Raw genomic sequence first — 24252 nt, 5'->3', positions numbered from 1 at the left:
ATAATTTCCCATTTATACCTAAAAGTAGAAATTAATGTTTCTTCTAAATTAGCCTTACTTAGATCCATTAGCCATTTGAATCTTCGCTTGACGACCCTGACAACTCCTAATTACAAACTAAGCACTCGACGATTGTATCTACTCTTTTGACGAAATCTCAGGCATTCTCAGTCATTTGCAGGCAATTGCAGTCATTATGGCAAGCTATTAAGTTATTAACGTTACAATTTTGTTTATATTACATTCCGATGAGTTTTCTCTTATTATACGTTTACTTCGACTATTTCAATCAAACTGTGTACGTACAAACTAATTGTAAACTGTTATTGTTACTCTATTATCTTTCTTTTTTACAGATTTCGAAAACGACTCTTTCTCGACGGTAGAAATATTAACAAAATGAAAACTTGTTTAAGATTGCACGTGTATGTCCTTTTGCATAAGTTGCAAAATATGGTTCGTTGACTCGTACAACTGATAGGAAGTAATTCTTCACGAATTTATTTATATACTTCGTAACGTCCGTTTCAGCAATTTTCTATCTCTCGCTCTGTACATAATATTTTATCGTCTAACTTATTTACAAAGCATCGAACCCAACTATATGTATTCCGGAACAACTTACCGAACCGATTGTCTCGTTACTATGTCAAGGAGTGTATCGCGTGGCCGCAAAGTTTATCACAACAGACTAGACCGATTAGAACACAACTACCGTCATTATCGTGTAAGTCACGTGAAAAGAAAACACTTGTACGATCAATGTTTGCCCCGTTAGTCACGAACAAATCAAATTGTGAAAAGTGTTTACGTCCGTTAGAATTAAGTTCCGAAAATATTTTGTTCGTACGTCGAACAATAAAAGTACGATGAAACAATATTTATTGATAAAAGATTACAGGAAGGACGCGGGAGCTTGTTATGGTTGTCGAACATGAACATGTGTAGAATAGTGTTAAAACGAGAATGCGATCAATCGAAAATAATCCTAAGAAAATAACAACATCACGTTGTAAAAGTAGCTCGTACGATTCGAAATTAATTCTGTTTCAATGTTTTCAATAATTATAATTGTTGCACCTACTGAACAATTAACTGTTAGTTGTATGTAAACTACATTTATAATACAGGGTGTCCCAGCCTTGGTGATACAGCGCTCTAACTCCAAAACTATCGACCGAATGCAAAACTTCAAATATGGAAATTGCATGGTAAAAATGGGCCTCATGTTTCAGCGAGAAGGAATTTTTGTTAACTTTCTTATTTAACGAGATATGATGGTCGAGTTTCGTTTTTCAAATGGAACTATATATATTTTTTGTTATACCATGCGACAGTACTTTTCAAGACGAATTCGTGAAGCTTTAATGTATTTACCCGATTTTTATTACTTTTCAAGCTATAACGCTTCAAAGTTTGCTAATTTTCAGGGAAAAAGAACTCTGTTCGATCCCGGTCGAACTTTTCCTGTTTTCCTTCCTTTGGACCTGGAATCCCAAGCGACATCCTCCGTATCGATTTCAAGAACTCCATGGTGCTTACTGCAACCAATGAGACCGCCCGTGATTTACCTTGAAAATTAGCAAACTTTGAAGCGTTATAGCTTGGAAAAGTAATAAAAATCGGGTAAATACATTAAAGCTTAATGAATTCGTCTTGAAAAGTACTATCGCGTGGTATAAAAAAAAATATATAGTTCCATTTGAAAAACGAAAACGGTCCTGATGCATTACTTGTAGCGCCGAGAATTTTCTAGGTAGATAATACTTTTCCTGTGTTCCTTCCTTGGGCCTGGAATCCCAAGCGAGACCCTCCGTATCGATTTCAAGAACTCCATTGGTTGCTTACTGCAACCAATGAGACCGCCCGTGATTTACCTTGAAAATTAGCAAACTTTGAAGCGTTATAGCTTGGAAAAGTAATAAAAATCGGGTAAATGCATTAAAGCTTAATGAATTCGTCTTGAAAAGTACTGTCGCGTGGTATAAAAAAGAAATATATATAGTTCCATTTGAGAAACGAAACTTGACAATCATATCTCGTTAAATAAGAAAGTGAACAAAAATTCCTTCTCGCTGAAACATGAGGCCCATTTTTACCATGCAATTTCCATATTTGAAATTTTCCATTCGGCCGATAGTTTTGGAGTTAGAGCGCTGTATCGCCAAGGCTGGGACACCCTGTACAATAAACGTAGAATAGATTAACTGGTGTGTGCGGATACAGGTGCTTTCTTGTGTTTGAACAAATGCTAATCTATTTAGGATACATGATTACGTTAACGAAAGTATTTATCCAGCTGTGTCTGGATAACGATCTTTTTTTGTAATCAAAACATGTACATACCAGTGACAGTTATCATAGAAGGATTGGACGAGCGAGTGAAGGGGGAGAAATGTAATTGCGCACTGACCTTAGATTCTTGTACATGCTACTATGAACAGCTAATCCACGCTTGTCGAAATCGGTTTCGTCAGTGTAGACCCACGTCCCGCCGATCTGGTCGGTTTGCTCGAATAATGTAACACTGTAAGTATCCAACTTGGCGGCCGTGTGACGGGCTACTACCAATCCGGCTACACCGCCACCTACTATGGCAATTCTGGTCTTGCTGCTCGGCATATTTTCTACAGGAGTTTCCTTGGTACCTAACAAAACGAAAGGAAGTTAAGTACCGTGACTCGTTGCGTTGTGAATTTAACCCCTTTCGAACCTAAGTATACATTGTAATGTACATTACATTTTATTGTACACAATATTTTATATATTAAAAGAAAAAATAATTAATAGGTTCGGCACTGTTTATGATCGTGTCGGTTACTTGACCCCGGTCAGGGGGCGAAGCCCCCGAACTACGCGTGCTGCAGCGCGCCACGCAGGTGTCGAAGTACTCGATTACTAACGAGGACACTTTATAAACTCTATAACATTTAAAACTCCACTAATTTTACACGTACAAAAAGAAACTCGATACAGCCTTTCGGGAAGTTATTGAAAAGCACTGTGATTACAATTACTAGACTGCGGATCTTTATGCAAAATAAAATCTTCGCGAATCTAAATAGGAATTAATTTTATTCTGCAAATATTGTAACATGAACTTTACTTTTAATCTTTTTTTTATATTCTTGCATATTGTTTGCATTTTGTAGTTTCTTGCACACTCAAATTTCCTATAAATGCATAAAGATCCGCAGTCTAATAATTACAGTTATTATGATTATTCCTTAAACTTTACACTTATTTACGTTTCAACACTAGATTCCGTGAGTTCGGTTTTATACAATGCTCCTTTGTAACAAAGATCTTGACCAGGTGTTAAAAAAAAATCGTCTTGCCAACGCACATGGATGAAATTAGAAAATAGAATTTTTCTACAAGCAACAGCTACCAAAAACAGTTACGAATTAAATGACATTTTTGAACTTGGTGTAAACATTCGTTGAAAACTACTTATAATTCCCGGGAAGCATTAATGAATATTGGTAGAGAATAACCACATGTTACGGTTTTTAATGTCATCAACCGCATGGATTTCTGATCAATCTGACGCAACTGCTACTCGAAGTTGAGACGAACATCTTTGAAAGTCAATTCTTCGGATAAATTGCGATAAGAATTGTTGACAGAGAACGTATTCAAAATATTGAATAATCCTACGTACGGTATGTAGAATTTTAACACTTCGTCTAGTTCCTGGCTCCTCGACGAATAACGGAAGCAACGGGAGGTAACGAAGTAAGAAGACAAACTTGACGAATATCTAATTAATTACAATATTTTAAGACTCGTCACGAAGACTTTCACTTCACGCTTGAAAATGGTATTCGATAAGGTGAAAACACGCGGCGACTATCAACGCGAATATGTGTGTACGTATGTTGGGTGACGCCAATGAGCGCGATGCACTAGAAGAAAACTAATCCCGAACCGACTCGGTTAGAAGTTGAATTAAGACTGTCCACCCGAAAGCAAGTTGCTTGTTGCAACGGCGTCTGTGGCCAGTTTCCCCTCCGATTGGTGGCTTACGTAAATGCGGGAAACATTTCTGCAGAAATCTCACTTCCTACGACGAATGGTGGAACAAAAACGCGCCGGCCGATGTAAGAATCCCTCCTTGGATTTTCGCTTGAAAATAATCTATGTTTTTTGAAAAAAAAATGTAGCACTGATATTCAAATCAACTGTAGAATACATTATTTTTGAAATTTAAAAAAATCCTTTGACACGCGTTTGAATGTCACTAAAGCCGTATGACATATCCAAATTTATATATAAGATATTTGTTCATTACTTCATGTTCATATTTATACATTACTCTATCATAATACTCTTGCATTATTTGTTTAAAATATTTATACATCAATTTGTTTTTACATAATAAGTACATTTTGTACCTTCATATTTGTGCATTATTTTGTAGTCTTATTTGGAGCATTCTTAATTATACGTCATTAGAGTCACTCCTGGAAAAATTCCAATAACGTAAATTAGAAATAATGAGAATGAGGTGGTGTTTGTATTTGTTTTCGTTGGGAAAGCCTCATCAATTCATAGATAAGATTCTAATCAAAATATAACGAGAAAATGATATGTGTACTTTGTTGTTGGTTTACGCTCGACTCTTCGTTAATGGCTACAAAGTTGACAAAGTAAATGAAATATTATTATTATTATTTTCTTTTTTCTTTAATAGCGTAAGCCGATGTGTTCAATTAATCACTTCAATATTTTTTCATTATGTTTACAACCTCACCACAAATCCTCCAATTGTTGTCGTATGGTCTGGCTCCACTAACGAATCCGCCCTGACGACTCGACTTGTTGCTGCATGCAGCCACTTAGCCTCCGCTATAAATCGCTATCCATCGACGCTGAAGTGCGACCCATACCGCAGCTGTACTGTTGATACCGCAACTGTACCGTCGAACCGTAGTTGTAAGAAAACCGTAACCGTAATATTATTTATTAGTCGTAAGAACTGTGGCTGTAAGACTGATAAAATATAAGGTAGTTCGTAAGTTGATAATGGAGACCTTTCATCAGAATTGTACGAATTACAACAAATTTTACAAGAAATCAATCTGCTCGGAGTCACTGTACCGTGGAACAAACCGGAATATGTACATTAAAAATGAATGTCTTTCACTTTAATTTACTTATCATCCTATTATGGTCATAGGATCGAGTAAAATAAAGAAATATATACAAGATTTGCGTTCGTCGCACAATTTTATTGCCGGAGCAAACTTACCTTACCTACTCGAGCGTACATAATTATTACAACGATCTTCGGTTGGCTGCCGACAATGTAAACTTTTCGAGGTTTTCTTCGTTCTTCTCTATCAACACAATAAATAAACGAGTTTGCGCACGTGTCATCATTATGTAACGACAATATAAAATCGTTCTGCATTCATCAATAAATTAAGTAAACGAGTGGTATAGAACGGTGAAGAAGTATAATCAGGACCAGGTTATACCTCGTATTGATATAACAATAATACACTACTGGTTGCATTTACCGTGTCCTTTCTCCGCGCGCGGGCGCGCGCGCGTATGCGTGTCCGTGTGCGTGGGTGGGTGAGTGTATGGTGTACGTGTTCGTGCGTTCGCGTGCGGATTTCGAGTTTGAGAGTGTGTATCGATGGACATTATTCAGTTGCTAGTTCCTACGTCACATTGCACATATAGCTAACGTACAAATATAACGTCGTGACGGTTCGTACGACACTACTTCCTAGAGTCTCTATACAGAGCGACGCTACCCGTCGTTCAAAGGGAGATTCTTTGGAGCTGTTTTGAGACCTAGATACTTCTGGTTCCGTCCACAAGAAGTTGCCTCCCAATGCAGTCCTCGCTGAGAATTCATCTATGATCTCAACATTGACTTTCAGTATAAAAAAACTTGTTGCTGCTGAGGGGCAGTGGAACTGGAGTATGACGCCGGAGTGCAGATATTAGCAATGGGCTAGTTGCCGTTCGTAGAGCGCTGCATCGGTGGAATCACCGGATCCCTTTCAGTTCCGTAGATCTTGCCAGCCTTCTTAGCCATGTTGCCCAGCATTTCCATCGAACATTTATGCGCGGATCTTAGCGATAACGCCCATTCCTTCAGACTGATTTCGTCCTGAAAGAATAATTAAATGTTAATTAATTATGTTATAAAAATACAAGTCTACATTCTTGAATTTCCAAGACCGTAATATAAATATACTTACGGGATTCGTAAGTACTATTTTCACGTCTCTCGTGCGGACGACGATACATTGTTCCCCTTTCACATGTTGTAGTTCCGCGCTGACTTCTTCAACCTAAAAGTTAATTGATACATTTGTTAGTAATTGGAATAGGATTAAAATAGATTTATATTATTAACGACATTCTAGAATTTGACTATATGTCGTATATATCTGACGTATTATTTCCTTATTTATTTACCTGGTCAAGAAATACAAGTTCAGGCTTCATCGTGGACTCGGGATGCAATTCCAACCGATTAGGGTAAAGTTTCGCATAACGCGTTTGCCACGCGCTAGCGAAAGGACCGCCTAATTTCTTAATATAACCATGTAAAATGCAGTCCGATCCTATGACGAATAATTCCAATCAGTTCCACTCTGTCAATCTTCGTTTACAACTATACGCTTAAATTAAGTAATAATCTGTTTACCTTTCTCATCTGTGTCGAACCGTTGTTTTTGCTTCGCTTTCTTTTTATTTTCCAACTACAGAAGAAGAAGAAAAAAGAGAAAAATGGTTAAACTTAACACGTTACATGAATTGGAAAAGAGATGAATTGGAAAAGAGATAAAATACTTGATAAGTTGGTGATTCGTACCTTGTCTGCTTCGTTATTGATTGTCTCGAATACAGTCTCTGCCACCTCAGCCTGCCACCTTTCAGATATGGTTAGAGGGAAATTTTTGTACAGGTCTTGATCCACGTCTGTTAACTTGATACCCTTTGTATCCTCTTCGTCGAAGGAACCGATGTCGAAGGCGTCTGCTGCGTTTACTTCGCCCCGTGGTGGTATAAGTGGTGGCGTGTATTTCTGAAGATAAACTTGTTGCCAATCAATACCACTGAAAAACGGATGCTCTTTTAATTCATCAGCTCCTGCCCCCCGGCAACCGAGTCTGTTGTTAATATCTCGTTGTAGTAAACCTTCCAAGAGTGAGCGCAGCTCTCTTGAAAATGTTTCTGGCAGCTCAACGTTCTGAAATTATTTCTGCTAATTAATATTACCAACAATTCACTGTACAGAAGAAAAACTACGCACTACTATCTGATACGAACGGTCAGTTTATCTATCCGTAATAAATAGTCTTCAACTGTATTATTCGTACAAAAGTACCTCTCATATTGAAAGTATATAGGAAAAAGATGATAATAATTCAAATAAACATAGTTTCTATAATGATATTACATTTAAACGTGTCGACCCTAAAATATACAAAGTACAAAAGGAAAGATCAGTTAATTAAAAGTATCAATTATTAAAGTAATTACAAATTTTTAAATTCGTAATTCAATTTTTTAAAAATATCACCTTATATGAAATGACAAGACGAAACTGTTTTATATTTACAGTTTGTTCATTCGACGTTTAATTTTAAAGGTGATGTACATAATGTTTCATGTAATCATCAATCCAAGTGAGTTTACATGTACATAATGTTTTTTACCAATTTCTTACAGCGATTTATATTTTAAGATATAATTAATCTTCAGGAAAAAGAACTTTGATGTATTTAATTTTTATTCTTGAAACTACAAGTCAGGTCAATAAACTGTAGGTAAACATGTGATGGGTGTACACCGGGTGCGGTGGACGTGCTGTATTCACAGTCCGGTGTATCCATGGTCGAAGGATAAAAGTTTCAAATTTGAGTGACCACACACACACACGCACGCGCACACACACACACACACACACACACAGACAGATGTTCTCTGTACACAACTTGGAGATTATTAAACTACTCTGCGTTCACTTACATGGTATATGTACAAAATCCTTGCGATGACTTATCGGTCGAACAGTCGGGCCGGTTGGTTTGGTCGATCGGTCGGATCGGACGCGGTCGTTTGGCTCAGCGACAGCTGCAAGTGTGGAGCCGCTCTGGTCGCTCCTATGCAACTGCCATAGTAAACTGCAAACGTCGTAGTAGTTCGTTTGACTCTACGGCCGTATGGAGTCACTCTATTGTGATGGCCGAAATTTCATGTTCACGAGAGCATAGGCTTGAGCTAGGACTGGCCGTAGCCAGCTGAGCGCACGCTACTCGGGCGCTGTGATTGGTCGGTGATTTTCGTTAATAATTCAAAAACGAAGCACCATCCGACATTTATGGAAAGGAAATTGTGGTTCAGAATCGTTTCAGTTACCCCCCATTCTTACATTAATTCTGGGACACTCTGTATATCCATTTCGTTCCCCGATTTGCACCTGTGTGCGGAACGAATGAAAAGGTCGACTTCGTTGATGGCTCGAAATAAGGCGTTACAAACATTAAAAAGTTTCGTCTTGTCATTTTCTATAAGGTGTCATCTAAAAAAAATTTATTTGAGGAATTTTTTAATTTTGCCCATTTATGCATGGGCTCCTGACTTTGATTCGTTACTGTATTCCGATATGTACAGTTGAGTTTTGTATGGACAAATATATTCGTCCTTCGCAGGCAATGGCGAACATTCTTGGAAGAATATATTCGTTCTCCGCAGTCAAAGGGTTAATGAAATGTAACAAATGACAATTTTTAAAATACAGTAATACATACCTTGGTTAGCGTCATGTGATCTATTTCGTGTTTATCTTTAGTTTTGGGTTGCCGGAACGGACTGTGGCCTTTCAACAATTTATGCAACATACAGCCAAACGAAAACCAATCGGCACTGGAATCGTAGGTAACTCCTTTCGAAAGCACTTCTGGCGCCATGTACCCATGAGTTCCACTGAAACACGAATATTTTTCATTGATGAATACTTTTTACGCAAACAGCAAACTTAACTCGAATACGATTCAAATCTGCGAACGATAGATTGTACTTACACACTTGCGTGTGGTTTCTTCTTTGAGAACTCACAGGCTAGTCCTAGATCCGATATCCTGACGTGGCCGTGTTCATCCAACAATATATTCGCAGGCTTCAAATCCCGGTAAACGATGAATCTGCGATGCATATGCTCTAGTCCTAATATCACTTCCGCCGCGTAGAACTTCATTTCTCTTTCGTTGAACACACCATGCTGGTTGAGATGATAATGAAGGTCACCACCGTTCATTAGATCCAAAATGAAACAAAGTTTGTCCGGTGTTTGGAAGGCGTATGTCATACAGACTATGAATGGACAATCCACCTGGAAATCGCGAAATCACGATTGTAATAAGGTCGTGCCTAAAACCTGAACTTTTTATTTACGCTACGCCGCCGCGCCGAACTCTACGCACCATGGCTGAACATCTCTTTCGAGTTGATCTTTGTGGAATCAAAAGTAGGAAATAAAGAATATAATACTTTAACAAGAAAGTCTCGCGACTGCTTTAATACTATTTTAGCCAATGTACTATTTCCTTTCGTCCCTATGATTCTACAGGGTGTCTCAAAACTCGCGTAGGAGCCGGAAATGGGGGGTAGCTGAGACGATTCTGAACAACAATTTCCTTTGCAAGAATGTCGGTGGAGGCTTCATTTTTGAATTATTAACGAAAAACACCGACCAATCACAGGGCCTGATTAGCGCGCGATCAGCCGCGAGAGCATAAGCTCGACCCAAGACTGGCTGGTTTGCGCCAGGTTGCTGCGTAGCCAGCTGAGACGATAATGTTATAACTTTTGCATTTTTAAAAAAAAGCTTACTCCAGTACTGACTGCCGAAAGCATTATCCTTTCGTTGAGTGCTAAAGTTTCGCCTTGTTTCATTTTTATACGCTTCTTGTCGAGGCACTTCATAGCGTACATTTTTCCCGTGTCTGCTTTCCGACAACCATATACTTCTCCGAAACCACCTCTGCCAATAATGCGATGCACACTAAAGTCGTTCATTGTCAACTGAAACAGTGAATTACCACAATAAATATTAAAAACAATGAAGAAATGCATAATATATTTTTATTCCATTTTATAGAATTTTATATAGGACAGTTCTATATAGGTATCTGTTTAATGCAATCTTATCATACGGCTTTAAATGTGTACGTTGTATCTGTTATTTTTATTGATAAAATAGTTTAGTAGAAGGAGGCAAACTCTTTGATCGAGATAATGTTTTCTCAAAATCGCAGTTTTCAAAATATTGTATTAGACATATATACATACATAAATTTAAATATATTTAATTTTTTCATAATTTGTTATATTCAATTGGATAAATATAATACAATTAATAAATGTATCGAATATACGAATTAAATTTATTTAACAAATAACTAGATATAAATGAAATCGACCAACCTTTCACTAATAATGAAATATAATATTTATATTTTTGTACATAAAAAAAACTAGTTAATGACATTTTAATAGGTCCCGCACAAATGGTATTATACATACAGATAAATACAGTCGGTGTAAGAAGTGTTCGTACAGTAACCAATTTAAAATAGAATGAATAAGAATAGAAACAAGAGGTTAACAAAGTTTTATTATGAATTGGTTCCCGTACAAACACTTATTACACTAACTGTATATTGTAGAATACAGTAGAGCATAAGTGATTCTAAAATCTTTAAACGGAGTTGATACTGTAGTGTTTTGTATGGTATTATCAAAATATTTATATCGTTGTTTTATTCTTCCGTTAATTACTTTAACAATATGTCTAACTTTTGTTACTAGTCGACATTCATTTACCTGTTCTGTTATTAATATCATTCTAGAAGTGTCTGCAAAACTGGTATTTTATAATTTTACTTATAAATCCTTTTTCTGTAATAGCGTCCGTACAATCTCGAAAGCTGCGATCTACAACCAATACGTCTCCTACATCAAAACTTCTTCAGAGATTAATCTCGAGATGCTCTTTTAAAATGATAGCATCATTTTTATTTCCGGAATATGGTCCCCAAACGTTCATTATGTAACCATGTCATTACAGCCATCAGTTGTTTTATCAGATTTTGATGTTTATGTAGTACGGAATACGTCTTTTGCTGAAATGAAAATTGGAACTCTTCTGTAAAAAAAAAATGTAGGTACCATCCAAAAGAAATCTCGCATCAAGAAATATCTATCTACACTTGAGTTGTAAACACTTCGAACCGATGACAAGCGTAGGTATTGTATTCGTACGTAGCCTTTAAAATTATTTTAGTACAAAACTATCATCTAATGAAGTAAAGAGCAGAGTAAAGTACTTATTCTTCGTGTTTATGTCGTTAAATATCTTATTTTTATCACTTTTTATGAGTGTCAATTAATATTTTTTTTTGAGCTTTATCTACATAAAATATAAATATATACTTTCATCTATAAAATAATATCGGAGTTGTTCTATTTCATGCTAACATTTCGTTTGTTTTAACGTTATTGTTTATAGCCTTTTTTAATCATTTTAGCAATAAGTTATTGTGAGTTTATAATTCTCTTATATATTATTTTTTAAACTACTAATGAGAAAACTGCAGGTTCTAGTTAAGAAAACATCTATGATCTTATAAAACATTTTATCTCGATTAAGAGGTTTTCCTCCCAGAACAAAACTTCTTTTTCTTCTGTTTCTACTTTATGGAAAACTATGGAAATATTTGAGATGACCATGCTGAGGAAATCGATCCTGTGTAATGCTACGGTGTCTGTATCAATTAGTACGCAACAGCGTGAATTTACCTGCATATTTAATTCTAAGTTCTTCCATTGGCAAAAACGAGTGTACTTCTCGCTGAAAATATACAACAGGAATTCTTAAGAATTTTCCAAGCCACAGAAAGGTGAGCTGCGGTTCGTCTTTCTTTCGTTAGTTGACAACATACCTCTCCAGGAATTTCTTGAATGGCTCTCCCCTTAAGTGAATAAAAATTTCTTCGATATATGGCTGCAAAGATAATCGATACGGTTCAATCGTATTGATACAGTACAACCAAGTTGTTAGCATCGTTAAAGTTAAGCGTGATACAAAATTGTACTAACCTCGAATAAATTAACCGGAACGTCATTTTTCACTAGATAGTTGTGAACATGGGTTACCGCTTCCGTAGAGTATTCCTGAAACAAAAATAATTTAAAAATTAAGTAATGCTGTTAAGTAATGTTCGGCATCCAAAAGGGAGGGTTAAACTTTACTTTGGCGGACTTGAAACTTTTAAGCTTTATTTTTTTTTTTTTACATAACCCTGTAGAATTTGGGCGAGAAATAAAATTTTTTTTTGCATAAATCGAAAGTACAATGTTTCAACAATGTGTACCAAAAATAGCATCGCAATTAAGATTGAATAGATTAAGGCTCAATGTACTATATCAACGGATACTTTGTCCTTTCACGGACCACTAGTACCGGCTCCTTGGTGTTGTCCCTGCTAATCTAAAGATCTTATTACAAGTTCGCAGCCATTAGCTCGCTATTAATCGCGACGAAGTATTGTTCGTCACGAATAATACCGATTACCAGGTCTCACCACGTGGAGGTTGCTGCGAGTGGAGACCCGGAGATAGAAGGAATCAAAGTTCCTTCGATCTCCCACTACATAGAGTATACATAGATGTATAATCTACATAGAGTATACAATCGACGAGTTTAATACTAAGTACGAAACCATAGAAATCAAGGAAAACAGACTCCCTTTGATTTCCATGGGACTGACCCAGCGAGTCTGCACGGTAAATCTCACTTTACCTTCACTCTTCCCTTTAACTCATTGCTGCACAGGAATTCAGGTCATAAAATAGACCCATGTTGCACAGGGATTTTATTGCGTTTTAAATCAAACAAAATTGTTATATTTTTATTAACAAAGGTATCACACCTATCCGCATGCAGCTATTGCAAAATTTCGAGGTGGGATTAAAAGTGTCCCACCGTGCATTACGGTCCATCGAAAAGGTGGGACACTTTTAATCCTACCGTACCCCAAACAGTTAAAAAGGAGAAGTTTTCAATAATTGTTTGGCAGAGTCAGACTAGGAAGTCGAAAGAACTTGATGTCTTTCTATTTCCTCCTTTTCGTACTTAGTTTTTAAGACTGTAAATGGAGATCGAAGGAACCTTGTTTCCTCCTATTGCCTTCTTCGCGTACTTAGTGTCTAAGATTGTACAGAGCGAAATCAAAGGAACTTTGTTTCCTTCTATCTCCCTCCGCGACGAAAGATTGTTCGAACGATCCTAATGGATCCAATAGCGAGCTAATGGCTGCAAACTTGTATTATAATAAGATCCTTAGATTTATATTAGCAGGAACAACAGCAAGGAGCCGTGGCTGGTATTAGCGGTCTGTAAAAGAACAAAGTATCCGTTGGTATAGTACACTGAGCCGTTCTTCGAGAACTCGATGAACAATTTCGAAATCGTTGAATTCGACTCGCCTGGCGCTCTTTCTTAAACTCTGACCGGTCTCGCAGAATTAATTTTAATTTCGTTATTTCAATTTTAATTGCGATGCTACTTTTGTGATATATTCTTGGAACATTGTATTCTTTGGATCTATGGGAAAAGAAATTTGATTTTTTGAACCCGTCACAGTGGAATCCCGTTTTACAGAATAGTGGGAGGAACTCGCGCGTAGGTAGTTCCTGTCAAATGTCTGTTCTTGAAAAAGACTGCCTTCACAGTCCCTGGCGCAGATAATTATTGATCGTTCGCTATATATAGGTATGACACACATAATATGATATCCTCGGTGATGTTTCTCTAGCAATGTTTTCAAATTAGTACTTGTTTGTGTTACGGTCATTCTATAAAAAGTGCTGCAAGCTGAATTTATATTACGAACGGCGCATAGTTATTTCGGTACTGTGATATCAGGTAGATTGTTGCAAAAGTTAGGGAAAGCAAAAGACAGTCACCTACCGATTCACGAAGGCACACGCGGTCGAATGCGAACGACATAAAGTAAACAGTGCTCCACGCGGGTGAATCCGCGGGGCACCGCTAGTTGTATATAAACATGGACAAAAAAGGAGCCAAAGGAAAGAATGTTCGCGCTTCTCGATCTAAAAAAAGAAAATCTCAAGGAAATCCGTATAGCATTGAAACAGATATATCTTATCCCACCACGTCGACCAGGAAATTCCAGAATAAAAAAGAATCTAGACCACGTTATCGTCTTCGGTTCATTTGTATACAGCATTTTAAAATTCTTTGAAAAACCATCAACGCGATTTCCTCGTGACCATATTTTTTGAAATGGTTGCCATGATATCTCGAGTTCTAGTCGACTTAATTCAAATCACTAACTACATAATCAAACATTCATTGTGCTATTTATTTTTATAGCTTCATTGATGTCCAAGAATTCCATTCAAATTTATTTGCTTTGACACTTAATGTTCGGAATTAATTTTGTTTGTTCTTCAATGCAAAGCAGTGGCACACCCATATATGGGTGACGCGGCCATCAACGTGTTAAACAGAGATTGGATATATCGATGAAGCGATCTCGGTATCGTTTTATTTCCAGGTATCCTGTTTGATAATTTGTTTACAGAACCGGACTGTGGCGGGATGTAACCTAAACCGTCTAGAGAGATGAGATGACCATGATTTCCTTCAGGATTTCCTCGCTGTTCTTTCAGTTAGTCGGAACAGTGATCGAGACGAGTAAAGAGAGCTTCTTCCGCCGTATAATAATAGTCTAGTTTTAATTAAGGGTGCGCAGGAGCCAGAGCCAAACTTCGAGTTGACTTCAGCGATAGTTGCGGAAAAAGTATGAAACTTCGGGACGAAGACAGTGCGATTAGGCTAGCATGAGTTTTTTTTCCAGGATATTGAAGCAAAGAAGCAATATTTTCTAATAATTCTGGTTTTAATATATTCGTTACACTTTGGCGGATGCGACTCCATGGCTTGATTTTGCAATTTAGGCCTTGAAACTTTATAAATAACAAAAGTACGTTTGCTATCTTCATTTTATTGTTTATAAAGCTTTAAGGCCGAAATTGTAAAATCAGACCTCGGAGTCGCATCCACCAAAGTGTAACGAATATATTAAAACCAGAATTATTAGAAAATATTGCTTCTTTGCTTCAATATCCTGGAAAAAAAACTCATGCTAGCCTAATCGCCCTGTCCTCGTCTCTCCTGCAATTGTTGTATTCGCCCTCTCTGTCCTTGTCCCGGAGTCTTCCTACTTCTTTCGCAACTGTCGTTGAAGTCAACTCGGAGTTTGGCTCTGGCTCCTGCGCGCCCTTAAACGTATAAATACAATGTCTACAGTCATTTAAAACACCCATTTCCAATATTGTCCTACTACAGAGTATCCGATGAATTTGGTCGCAAAAATACCGAAAATAAAATTCCGAATGAAATTTACTCACATGTGTATGCGCTAGTAACTCCTTCATGATAAAGTTGTCGTATATCTCTCTGGCAAGTTTTCTTCTCTCTTCCGGGCATTCCAGCTTCTCGTACGCCTTGATCTATAACGCATAAATAAGAAATTCCTTATGGAGTTGGATGGCGTCGTTGCGTGTCTCCACACTATCGGAGTTTAATTAATGTGTACAAGGGTTAACACGAACCTCTTCGTAAAACCTAAGTTGCGGAATCGGCTCCTCCGCCACATTCTCGCAGAAGTCTTTGAATAAGAGGTAACCTGGAAGTACAAAACGAGAAAGAAACGATATACTCTTTGATCGGTAAATTTTTGTTCGTTTTCGTAAAGCCACCGTTCTGTTCGAAAACTGGTAAACGACTACGAAGCGAACTGGCTGAGCCGTAATTCGTAGTACACCCGAGCAAGCTGTGACTCTACGTAAAATAATAAGACAAAAATGTCAAAAAATCGATTTTTTTAGTTTGTTCAACTACGCAACCGATCGAATACGATTTAAATATTCTGTATTCGATGACCCGTTGTCTTTGTCCGAGGTAACGTTTATTATAAACATCGAGAATGGTGTGGTTGAAGTAATACAAAACATTTTTACCGATTGTTCGTCATCTATACCTTATTATTTTATACAGTGCCACAGTGCGCGGTAAGATTTCAATTTCTAACAAAGTAGATACTTGAAAAAAGGAAAAATATTTGCGTTTCAAGTTTTACAGAATCCCGAAGCATTCTCATCTCTAAATTTTTCAAATATAAAAATAACCTTTCGGTTTATTTGTTCACCGACCGTCGATTCTTCAACCGTGAAGAATGGTTTTACTGTGATTCCGCCTGTTATTTACTACTGTAACGGCCCTATCGCTAGATGATTGGAGACTTGTATCTATTATTCGCGGCAAAAATACTTTTTCCTTGTTCTGTTAGTAAGGGGTACGTGTATATAAAGTAAATAAATGAATTTCAAGACAAATATTTACTCTTTCATTCGTTTATTAAACATATACATAAGGATTTACAATGTCATTAATTACTTCGTTTTGTATAATAATCAAACAAACTTTTACAGGTGACCAATGAATGGTACCATAAGCTCAGTAACTGCTAGCCAACGAATCGAAACGTGTAAGCACAAGTACCTTCAAGTGACCCCCGCTACACGAAATAGACGAATATTAGTTTCATTATTTGCCGTTCGAAGAAACTAGCTGCAATACTAGCGAAATGTCGGAGTATCTTTACCCAAAGAACACGGTTTATATCTGAAAGCCTCAGTTAGTATTAACGAATCCTCTATCTCTATACATTGTACTAGTAAAAAGAGAATGTAACTCTTCGTGTTATAAAGAATGAATGTGCTATGCAGAGTAGCGGAGAAAAATTTTAAACGATTAATTGTAATATCGTTTATACATCTATCAGACAAGTAGACCTTCCTTATTTGGTCTCGGTCGCCAAATGTAAACGATGCAGATCTTTTGATATTTTCTTTCTTCCGAGTATCTCTTGTTAGACTGAAAATCAACGTGTCGCATTTCCCGGCATTGGCGCACAATGGGACGGCGCTGTATAAATATTGGACATTGGGGCAAAAAATAAACATACAAATTTTAAAACCTAAATACATTTTAATGAATCTTTAAACCTTTGACAATTATGTTTCATACGTTTCATATGTTTCATATCATTACGTTTTGCTTTACTATTTACCTCATGACATCTGAAATTAGTTACGTTGACATATTTATCTTTTCTTTAATTTACATTGCAATTCTTGTATTACATGACTTTAGCAAAAGAATGTGTGCACGATATCTAATGTTGGAATTGTAATAATTCTAAAATAAACAGAAAGATGATTTAAATGTACAACAGAACTTTGTTACATTTGATTGTAGAAGTTGTAAATGTTTTATTTAATTATAAAAATCGCCTAAATTCGCCCAGACAAAACTTTGCACCATTTGTTTTTAGGAAGTATGTAGACTATAGCCGTTCACGTAGTTGTTGCTTTTAGTTGCTTCTTTGTCAAAATTTAAGAAACATTTATAGCCTCTACAATCAAATGTAACAAAGTTCTGTTGTACATTTAAATCATCTTTATGTTTATTTCAGAATTATTACAACCTCAACGTTAGATATTGCACACATTCTTTTAGTAAAGTCACATAATACAAGAATTACAACGTAAATTAAAGAAAAGATAAATAGATCAACGTAACCAATTTCAGATGTCATGAGGTAAATAGTAAAGCAAAACGTAATGATACTATGAAACATAATTGTCAAAGGTTTAAAGATTCGTTAAAATGTATTTAGGTTTTAAAATTTGTATGTTTATTTTTTGCCCCAATGTCCAATATTTATACAGCGTCGTCCCACTGTGTGGCGCCCCGATTATTTCATTGCGCCCCAACGCGTTTAATAGCTCAGGTGCTGTGATCAGGACGGTGATTTTCGTTGATACTTCAAAAACGAAGCACCGTCCGACATTTTTGCAAAGGAAATTGTGGCTCAGAATCGTCTCAGCTAACCACCTTTTCTGGTTCTTACACTAATTCTATCCGTTCTGTACGTTTTCGTTAGTGGCTCAGTTCCCTTCAGAAAGAGCTTGAGAAAGGAATGCCAATTCCAATGCGTACTTAGTAAAAATACTATAAAAGGAATGACAACCTGAGGACTTGTTTATTAGACCCCATTTTCTAACATCAACAATATACGCGGATCGCGTTCATGCTATTAGCTAATCGTATTTGTCGTTATGGTACTGTAAGGAAGGAACGAGTCTTCCTTTTTGTTCCAGATTTACCAGGAAAAATTTGGCTGAAGTCGACAGACCTACTACCTAGGTCTAGGTCCTAGACCATTCTCCGTTGATGATCTAATTTCGTAGATCCGAAAATAAAATTCCGAGTAATTCACGTTTCCAGAACTTCGCACGGTAAATCGAGCGATTTATTTTATTCTCTTAGTAATTCGGATTAACGAAATTTCACGAATTTTCCTTATTATTACGTAAATACAAAGTATACTAGAAAATTCCTCACCAAACATTTGATTGAATATTTTATCGAAGTGAACTTCCTTCTGCTTTTCCAAATACTTGTGCATTACGCTTCTTACACTGCAACAGAAAGAAATACTCGATTGTAACGACGAAACTCTCACAATTACCTGCTTCCTAAAAATAGATGGAAATTAATATTTAAAAAAAAAAAAATGCACTCGATAAATTTTTTCTTCGTAACAAAATCCAGTTTCGATTAAATATTATAAAGCTGTAATCAAAATATTGTTACCTCTTAGTGACCCACGCATCTCGTCGTGTCTATGCTAGATGTATCGATATTAGGTCTTCGACAACGAGATCTACAGTCAACAACTGTAATATTCGGACACATCGCAATTTTTATTTTGTCGCTTTGTAATTTTGTCTAGGATGGCGAATACAATTAATCGAGAATATAATTACGTGTACAAACTTTTGGATTGTTTAATTTTTCACTTTACGCTTCGAGAGCAATGCCCGAAGTAATTTTAACTAATATTAGGTATGAAGCTATAATAAATGAAAGAAAATAGGGAACAAAATAAACTCTGTTTATTATCTATATACATACAGTGTGTTTCGTTTATCTATCAAAGTAAATATCTCGTGACGCGCTGAAGTTACGAAAAAAATTTATTTACAAAAATTGTTCGATTTGTAGGGTACAATCATACGATGTAATTTTTTTCGGGCCTGGAATAGTAGGGAGGGGGGATTTCAAAGTCAAAATAAGTTTTTCAAATGGAACTATATATATTTTTTTCATGGCCTGACAGCTTTTTACGAAACGAATTCAACGGTATATTATATTATTTAATTTGCTGTTTCCAAACGTTAGAAATTATATTACAAACTTGTAACGTTTTGAGTAGGTAATGGTAGGACATATCGGGTGAATAACCGTTGAATTCGTTTCGAAAAAAGCTGTCAGGCCATGAACAAAAATATATATAGTTCCATTTGAAAAACTTATTTTGACTTTGAAATCCCCCCTCCCTACTATTCCAGGCCCGAAAAAATTTACATCGTATGATTGTACCCTACAAATCGAACAATTTTTGTAAATAAATTTTTTTCGTAACTTCAGCGCGTCACGAGATATTTACTTTGATAGATAAACGAAACACACTGTATATAAGAATGAAGCCTTGACTGATTACAATCAACGTCCAGGCGAAACCCTTGAACCTAGAAAGCTGAAATTTTGCACACAGAGGTTTCCTTTAGCATGTATACAAGGAATAAGAAAGGATGTTTCGAGAATGAATTGTATTCTTGAAGGTATTTCAACGGATTCTGTGAACGCAACTATTCGCAACTGTTGGATTTCGTGTCCTTTGCTGCATCGTGAACGCTTTCATATTCTCTATTATCCTGATTTTTCGCCATGTATCGAACCTCCTTATCTCCATCGTCGAGTGCTTTATAGAAAAAAATCATTTCATCGCGTAATATATAAGATTAAATTTGTCTCCGCTTGAGCTGACTTGATCGTCGCGATTCATTTTTGTAGAGATATCAAGACTTTTGGAGTAATTAATCCTACCGGAAAGATACAGTCCAATGAGAAAAAAATCAAATGAGAAAAAAAAACCAATCATTTTGTGTTCCTTAAAATAATGTTTAACCATTAACTTTGTATCATAATCCCCGTTTCTCATATAAAGCAATATAATCGGCATACTATTATTGCAAACTTTTTACGTTTCGTAATTATTATTAACCAGCTAACGACGATATTGTCAAGTAAATGGAAAAAATCATACATCCCTTGATCATTCAATAAAAAAAAAAAAAAATCGAACTTCTCTCGCTGCTCAAATGTATTATCTGCTTACAATAGCTTTCTCTTAAAGAACATACAGTACGTTAACCTAATACATTTTTGTTAACAATAATTATTATAAATACCTGTTATGAAAAAATTCTTTGGAAATTAGCTGTGGATTCGCCTATGTTAAGTTTGCCTGACATACCTGGAACATAAAGAGAGAAATCATGTTACCAATAAAGTGTAATAATTCTTATGGATAAAAAACTGATTATTGATCGTTCAAATTTCCGTTTTGACGAGAACTTTAATTCTTCTAAACAAAAAACATGCGCATTTTTCCTTGAAAATGCGTAGGTAAACGATCAGTGGCAGTCATTTTGTTAATTTTCAAACGAAAAAAAAATAAAAAGCTACGATTGATTACTAGATCACCTATTGAACTAATGATTTTTGTTCTTTGGATTGATTTTAGATGAACGTATAAAAAGTCTCGCCGCAAACCACTACATATATTAATTAATATGGTAATAACTTTGTTAACAATAAACATTTTGTTTTGAAATTTTTTAGTATTAATTTTTTTTATAAAATATATGCAACTATTGTAAAGAAAGGTTATTCGAAATACACATTTTTTCCACGCCGTTGACTGAATGTACCCCCTTAATAAGATTCTTATATGAATACACATAGAATACCAAATAATAGATACGAATAAAATAGTATGTCATCTAACCTTTTTAATTAAATATAATGCAGTAGGTTTATATCTTGTTACCGCTTGACGCACAATCATCATCACGCTCACTCTCTTCACTGATCTGACTGTGTTCAGGATAAAGTAAGTTTTTATGCAATATACGGGCTCTTTACTCGCGTGTAAAAGTACTTTATCGTACAGGAAAATGTTTACTGTGATAGTTCAAAGTAACTCCCTAACGCTCAGGACCACCGCCGAAACAAGACTAGATCAGAAAAACCGTACCGATCCTGCGACGCCAGATTTGGCTCCCAGTCGCGCATGCGCGTCGAAAAAGCTGAACGCGCAGTGCTGTAGCTATAGGAAACACCGTACGATCCTATAGCAACGGTTGGCGCCAAAACCACGAAAACCGTTTTTTTTTTTAGTTACAAAATACATGTTTTGTCTGTAAAATTATTTCAACTCACATCCCTATGTTATAATTTATCCATAAAATTAATATTATTGCGTGCAAAGAAGTATTTCCTATTTTAATTTATAATTCTATTTTCCCTTGAGGAAAAGCGCCCTTGACTAAGGGCACCAGTTTTATGGTCATATTAAATACCTTACTGACTCTACAACCAGTGTGCATGCGCGACAAGGGCCCACGTATTAAATAACAGTAGAGGGGGAATGAAACAAAAGTCGCGGACAAGGAACAACGACGCCACGATTCATGACGTCATGCTAACGGTTCGAAGTAGTTCGAACCAGTTCGAACCTTTGTCGCGCCGAATGTGTTTAGATCTTTTTCACATTTATCGCACCCTATTAAATAAATACAGGGTGTCCCAAAAATGTTGTAACACCTTGAAAGGGTTGGTTCGGGAGGTGATTTGAAACAACTTTTTCCTTAGCGAAAATGTTGTCCGAGGTTTCGTTGAGGAGACATTAATGTAAAACACTGACCAATCAGAACGCGAGTATGCCGATGGAGCGCGGCCGCCTATCGCGTAGCCTACGCTCAACCGGCATACTCGCGCTCTGATTGGTCGGGGTTTTTTGTTAATATCTCCTTAACGATGGCTTGGACAACATTTTCGCCAAGGAAAAAGTTGTTTCAAATCACCTCCCGAACCACTCCGTTCAAGGTGTTACAAAATTTTTGGGACACCCTGTATACTGATTGTACACTAGGGTCTACTTACACCGCCTAATTGCATATCTGGCAATTGTATAGAGAAGTTAATATCAACTTGGATTACTGTAAATAGTTTTTTTTTCTAAGGTGAAGACTCTTTTTAAATGAGTCGATAATTAAAGTATTAAAACTTATTTTGTTTGATAGAAAAATGAGATACATGTAGTAGTGCGGAATTGTGGAATATGACGAGAGCGGCGCTAAGTTTGTTGGTCTGAAACGATATGGCTATCGTCCTAATTAAAATTAACCTTCTGCACTCGAGAGGTGACTGTGAAGCGACAATCTTTGTTTACGTTAGATTTCGTTGAACCTTAAAATGTTGATAGCAATATCGGTCTAAGTTATCCCTAAGTTCTTTATATATGTATATTCTTTTAGGAAGTGTAAAACGGTACATCATAAAATAGCAATAAGATTTCTTTTATCTCAAATTGACTACATTTCCAACGCTAATTCGCATTCGACGATGATAAAGTTATTTCTCAAGTGTTCAAAATGTATTTCTATAGTGAGATTAGATCGAGTAAAGATGAATTTCATTAATGAATCCTGACGAATGTTTTCTAAATTACCGTTCAAAGGATAAATACAAATTTAATATTATTCTACATTAGTTCCTGCATAAAATCATTTTATGTTAATTGTAAGAACTGTAAGAAGTTCGTCTTCTTTGAAGTAAACTGATACCATAACACCTTACGGGCTGGGTGTCGAAGGAAATATACGTATGCGCAGAAAAACAGTGAAAGACCGGACCAGCGAACTCAAGCTAGACAAGGAAGGGTATCGAGACAGAAGAAGGGAGGGGCAGGAAACGTGGTGAGGCGTAGCGATGGGCCTAATTCGATCACCATTTGAGTGGCAGACGATCTATGTTAACCCTACCAATCACTCGATAATGTCAAATAAGAATCGAAAGAAAACAAACTATTAGTCAACCGCGAGTAATTAAATTCATTAAAATTAATACTAAATTATGTACTATACCTAAAAACTAAATATAAAAGCAGCATGGTATCAGTAATTATAAATTACAGATGTACCGTACCTAACAACTATTATTTTTCGTGTTACCAGCTGTCAATTCTTCGTATTCCTTACGATATTAAACCAACGTAACGTCGCATTTGCGATACTGGCTTCTCGAACTATAAATAGGATCTTTCCTATACGCGAGACGGTACGAGTGGATAAGTATCGCGAATATTCTTTAAATATTGACTAAAAAATGAATCCAGTTAAAGCGACGTGGTAAACAATTATATAGAATGCGATGAATACAAATACAGCTTACAAAATTCTCCCGCTAACGCTTGCTTACGAGTGAATCGTTCCCATCGGCAGAATCAAGGCGTAACTAGAGTTGCCTGAACGCGGAAAAAACACGAGAAATTGGCGAAGTATCGACATACCTGGGATCGGGCAGAATAATCTTCTTGCTTGCGCGGGCAGCCGGCGTGCACTTACTCTTCTCCATTGCCATCAAGTAGCTGACGTCGGCCAACACCGCCTCAAGGTCCGCCATTTTCCTCGGTAGTCTCTAAATCTCTCGACGTGTGAACTCTGCTCACCCTGGAGCTGTTTCCTTGATGTCACTGAGTTCACTGTCGCATCACCGGGAACAACGTAACCGACGCCGACATTCTAATCGAACAATGCGTCCACTCAACTTCGCGAGACTGACTGGTCCTTGCCAAGGACCTAAGCGCGATTTCCAGCGAGAAGAACGAGTTCCTACCAATTTCCGTGATTCGCAAGGTTAACGATACTCACTGCGAACACGAACACACACTCACCCGCGCAACTCTTCACCGGTTCACACGGCAGACGCGACCTCGATATTCACCGTGTTCATATCGCGGGTTTAACGCGCGAGAACGAATTGAACGTGGAGAAGATCTGCACGCAATCATCCACACCGAACGAACAGAACTACGTAGCGTACTCTTACCAACTGACAGCCAACCGCCAACCAACTCGGGAGCCTCGAGGCTCGAGCCCGCGCGCATCTGCGCGCTGATTGGTCCGTGCTATCCGAACGCCTCTGGCGAACTC

At 36.8% G+C, this 24252-nt stretch overlaps 2 protein-coding genes across 8 annotated transcripts in view; both read right to left on the bottom strand.

The window, feature by feature from the left end:
• Positions 1 to 5074, bottom strand: part of LOC128876954 (uncharacterized) — a 9557-nt gene extending 4483 nt beyond the window's left edge. The window contains exons 1-2 of one of the 3 annotated variants that reach the window (XM_054123811.1): positions 3665 to 5074; positions 2414 to 2648 (exon numbers count right to left, since the gene is read on the bottom strand). In XM_054123811.1, the coding sequence (XP_053979786.1) occupies positions 2414 to 2622 (209 nt within the window). In that variant the 5' untranslated portion in view covers positions 2623 to 2648; positions 3665 to 5074. Of the gene's footprint in view, positions 1 to 625; positions 1126 to 2413; positions 2649 to 3664 lie in introns of those variants that run through there. The other 2 variants (XM_054123812.1, XM_054123813.1) reach the window with 2 other exon arrangements.
• Positions 5075 to 5213: 139 nt separating this feature from the next.
• LOC128876952 (G protein-coupled receptor kinase 1) lies at positions 5214 to 24135 on the bottom strand. Of its 5 annotated transcripts, none has more exons than XM_054123806.1 (16): positions 23610 to 23744; positions 20446 to 20510; positions 18533 to 18609; positions 15676 to 15749; positions 15472 to 15573; positions 12133 to 12207; positions 11976 to 12037; positions 11833 to 11884; positions 9865 to 10056; positions 9057 to 9364; positions 8784 to 8958; positions 6842 to 7219; positions 6674 to 6728; positions 6442 to 6590; positions 6222 to 6314; positions 5214 to 6130 (listed from the first exon to the last, which is right to left on the bottom strand). In XM_054123806.1, exons 3-16 carry the CDS (start codon positions 18594 to 18596, stop codon positions 5972 to 5974), a joined length of 1938 nt encoding a protein of 645 aa, XP_053979781.1. In that variant the 5' UTR covers positions 18597 to 18609; positions 20446 to 20510; positions 23610 to 23744; the 3' UTR covers positions 5214 to 5971. The 5 variants fall into 5 exon arrangements, with proteins under 5 accessions (XP_053979781.1, XP_053979782.1, XP_053979780.1 ...); XM_054123807.1 differs by lacking the exon at positions 23610 to 23744 and adding an exon at positions 21045 to 21420; XM_054123805.1 differs by lacking the exon at positions 20446 to 20510 and having other exon boundaries at positions 23610 to 24135.
• Positions 24136 to 24252: the final 117 nt, after the last annotated feature.

This window comes from Hylaeus volcanicus, chromosome 5 (assembly GCF_026283585.1).
Source record: "Hylaeus volcanicus isolate JK05 chromosome 5, UHH_iyHylVolc1.0_haploid, whole genome shotgun sequence".
Lineage (NCBI taxonomy): Eukaryota > Metazoa > Arthropoda > Insecta > Hymenoptera > Colletidae > Hylaeus > Hylaeus volcanicus.
This window is presented reverse-complemented; position numbering and strand designations above follow the sequence as displayed.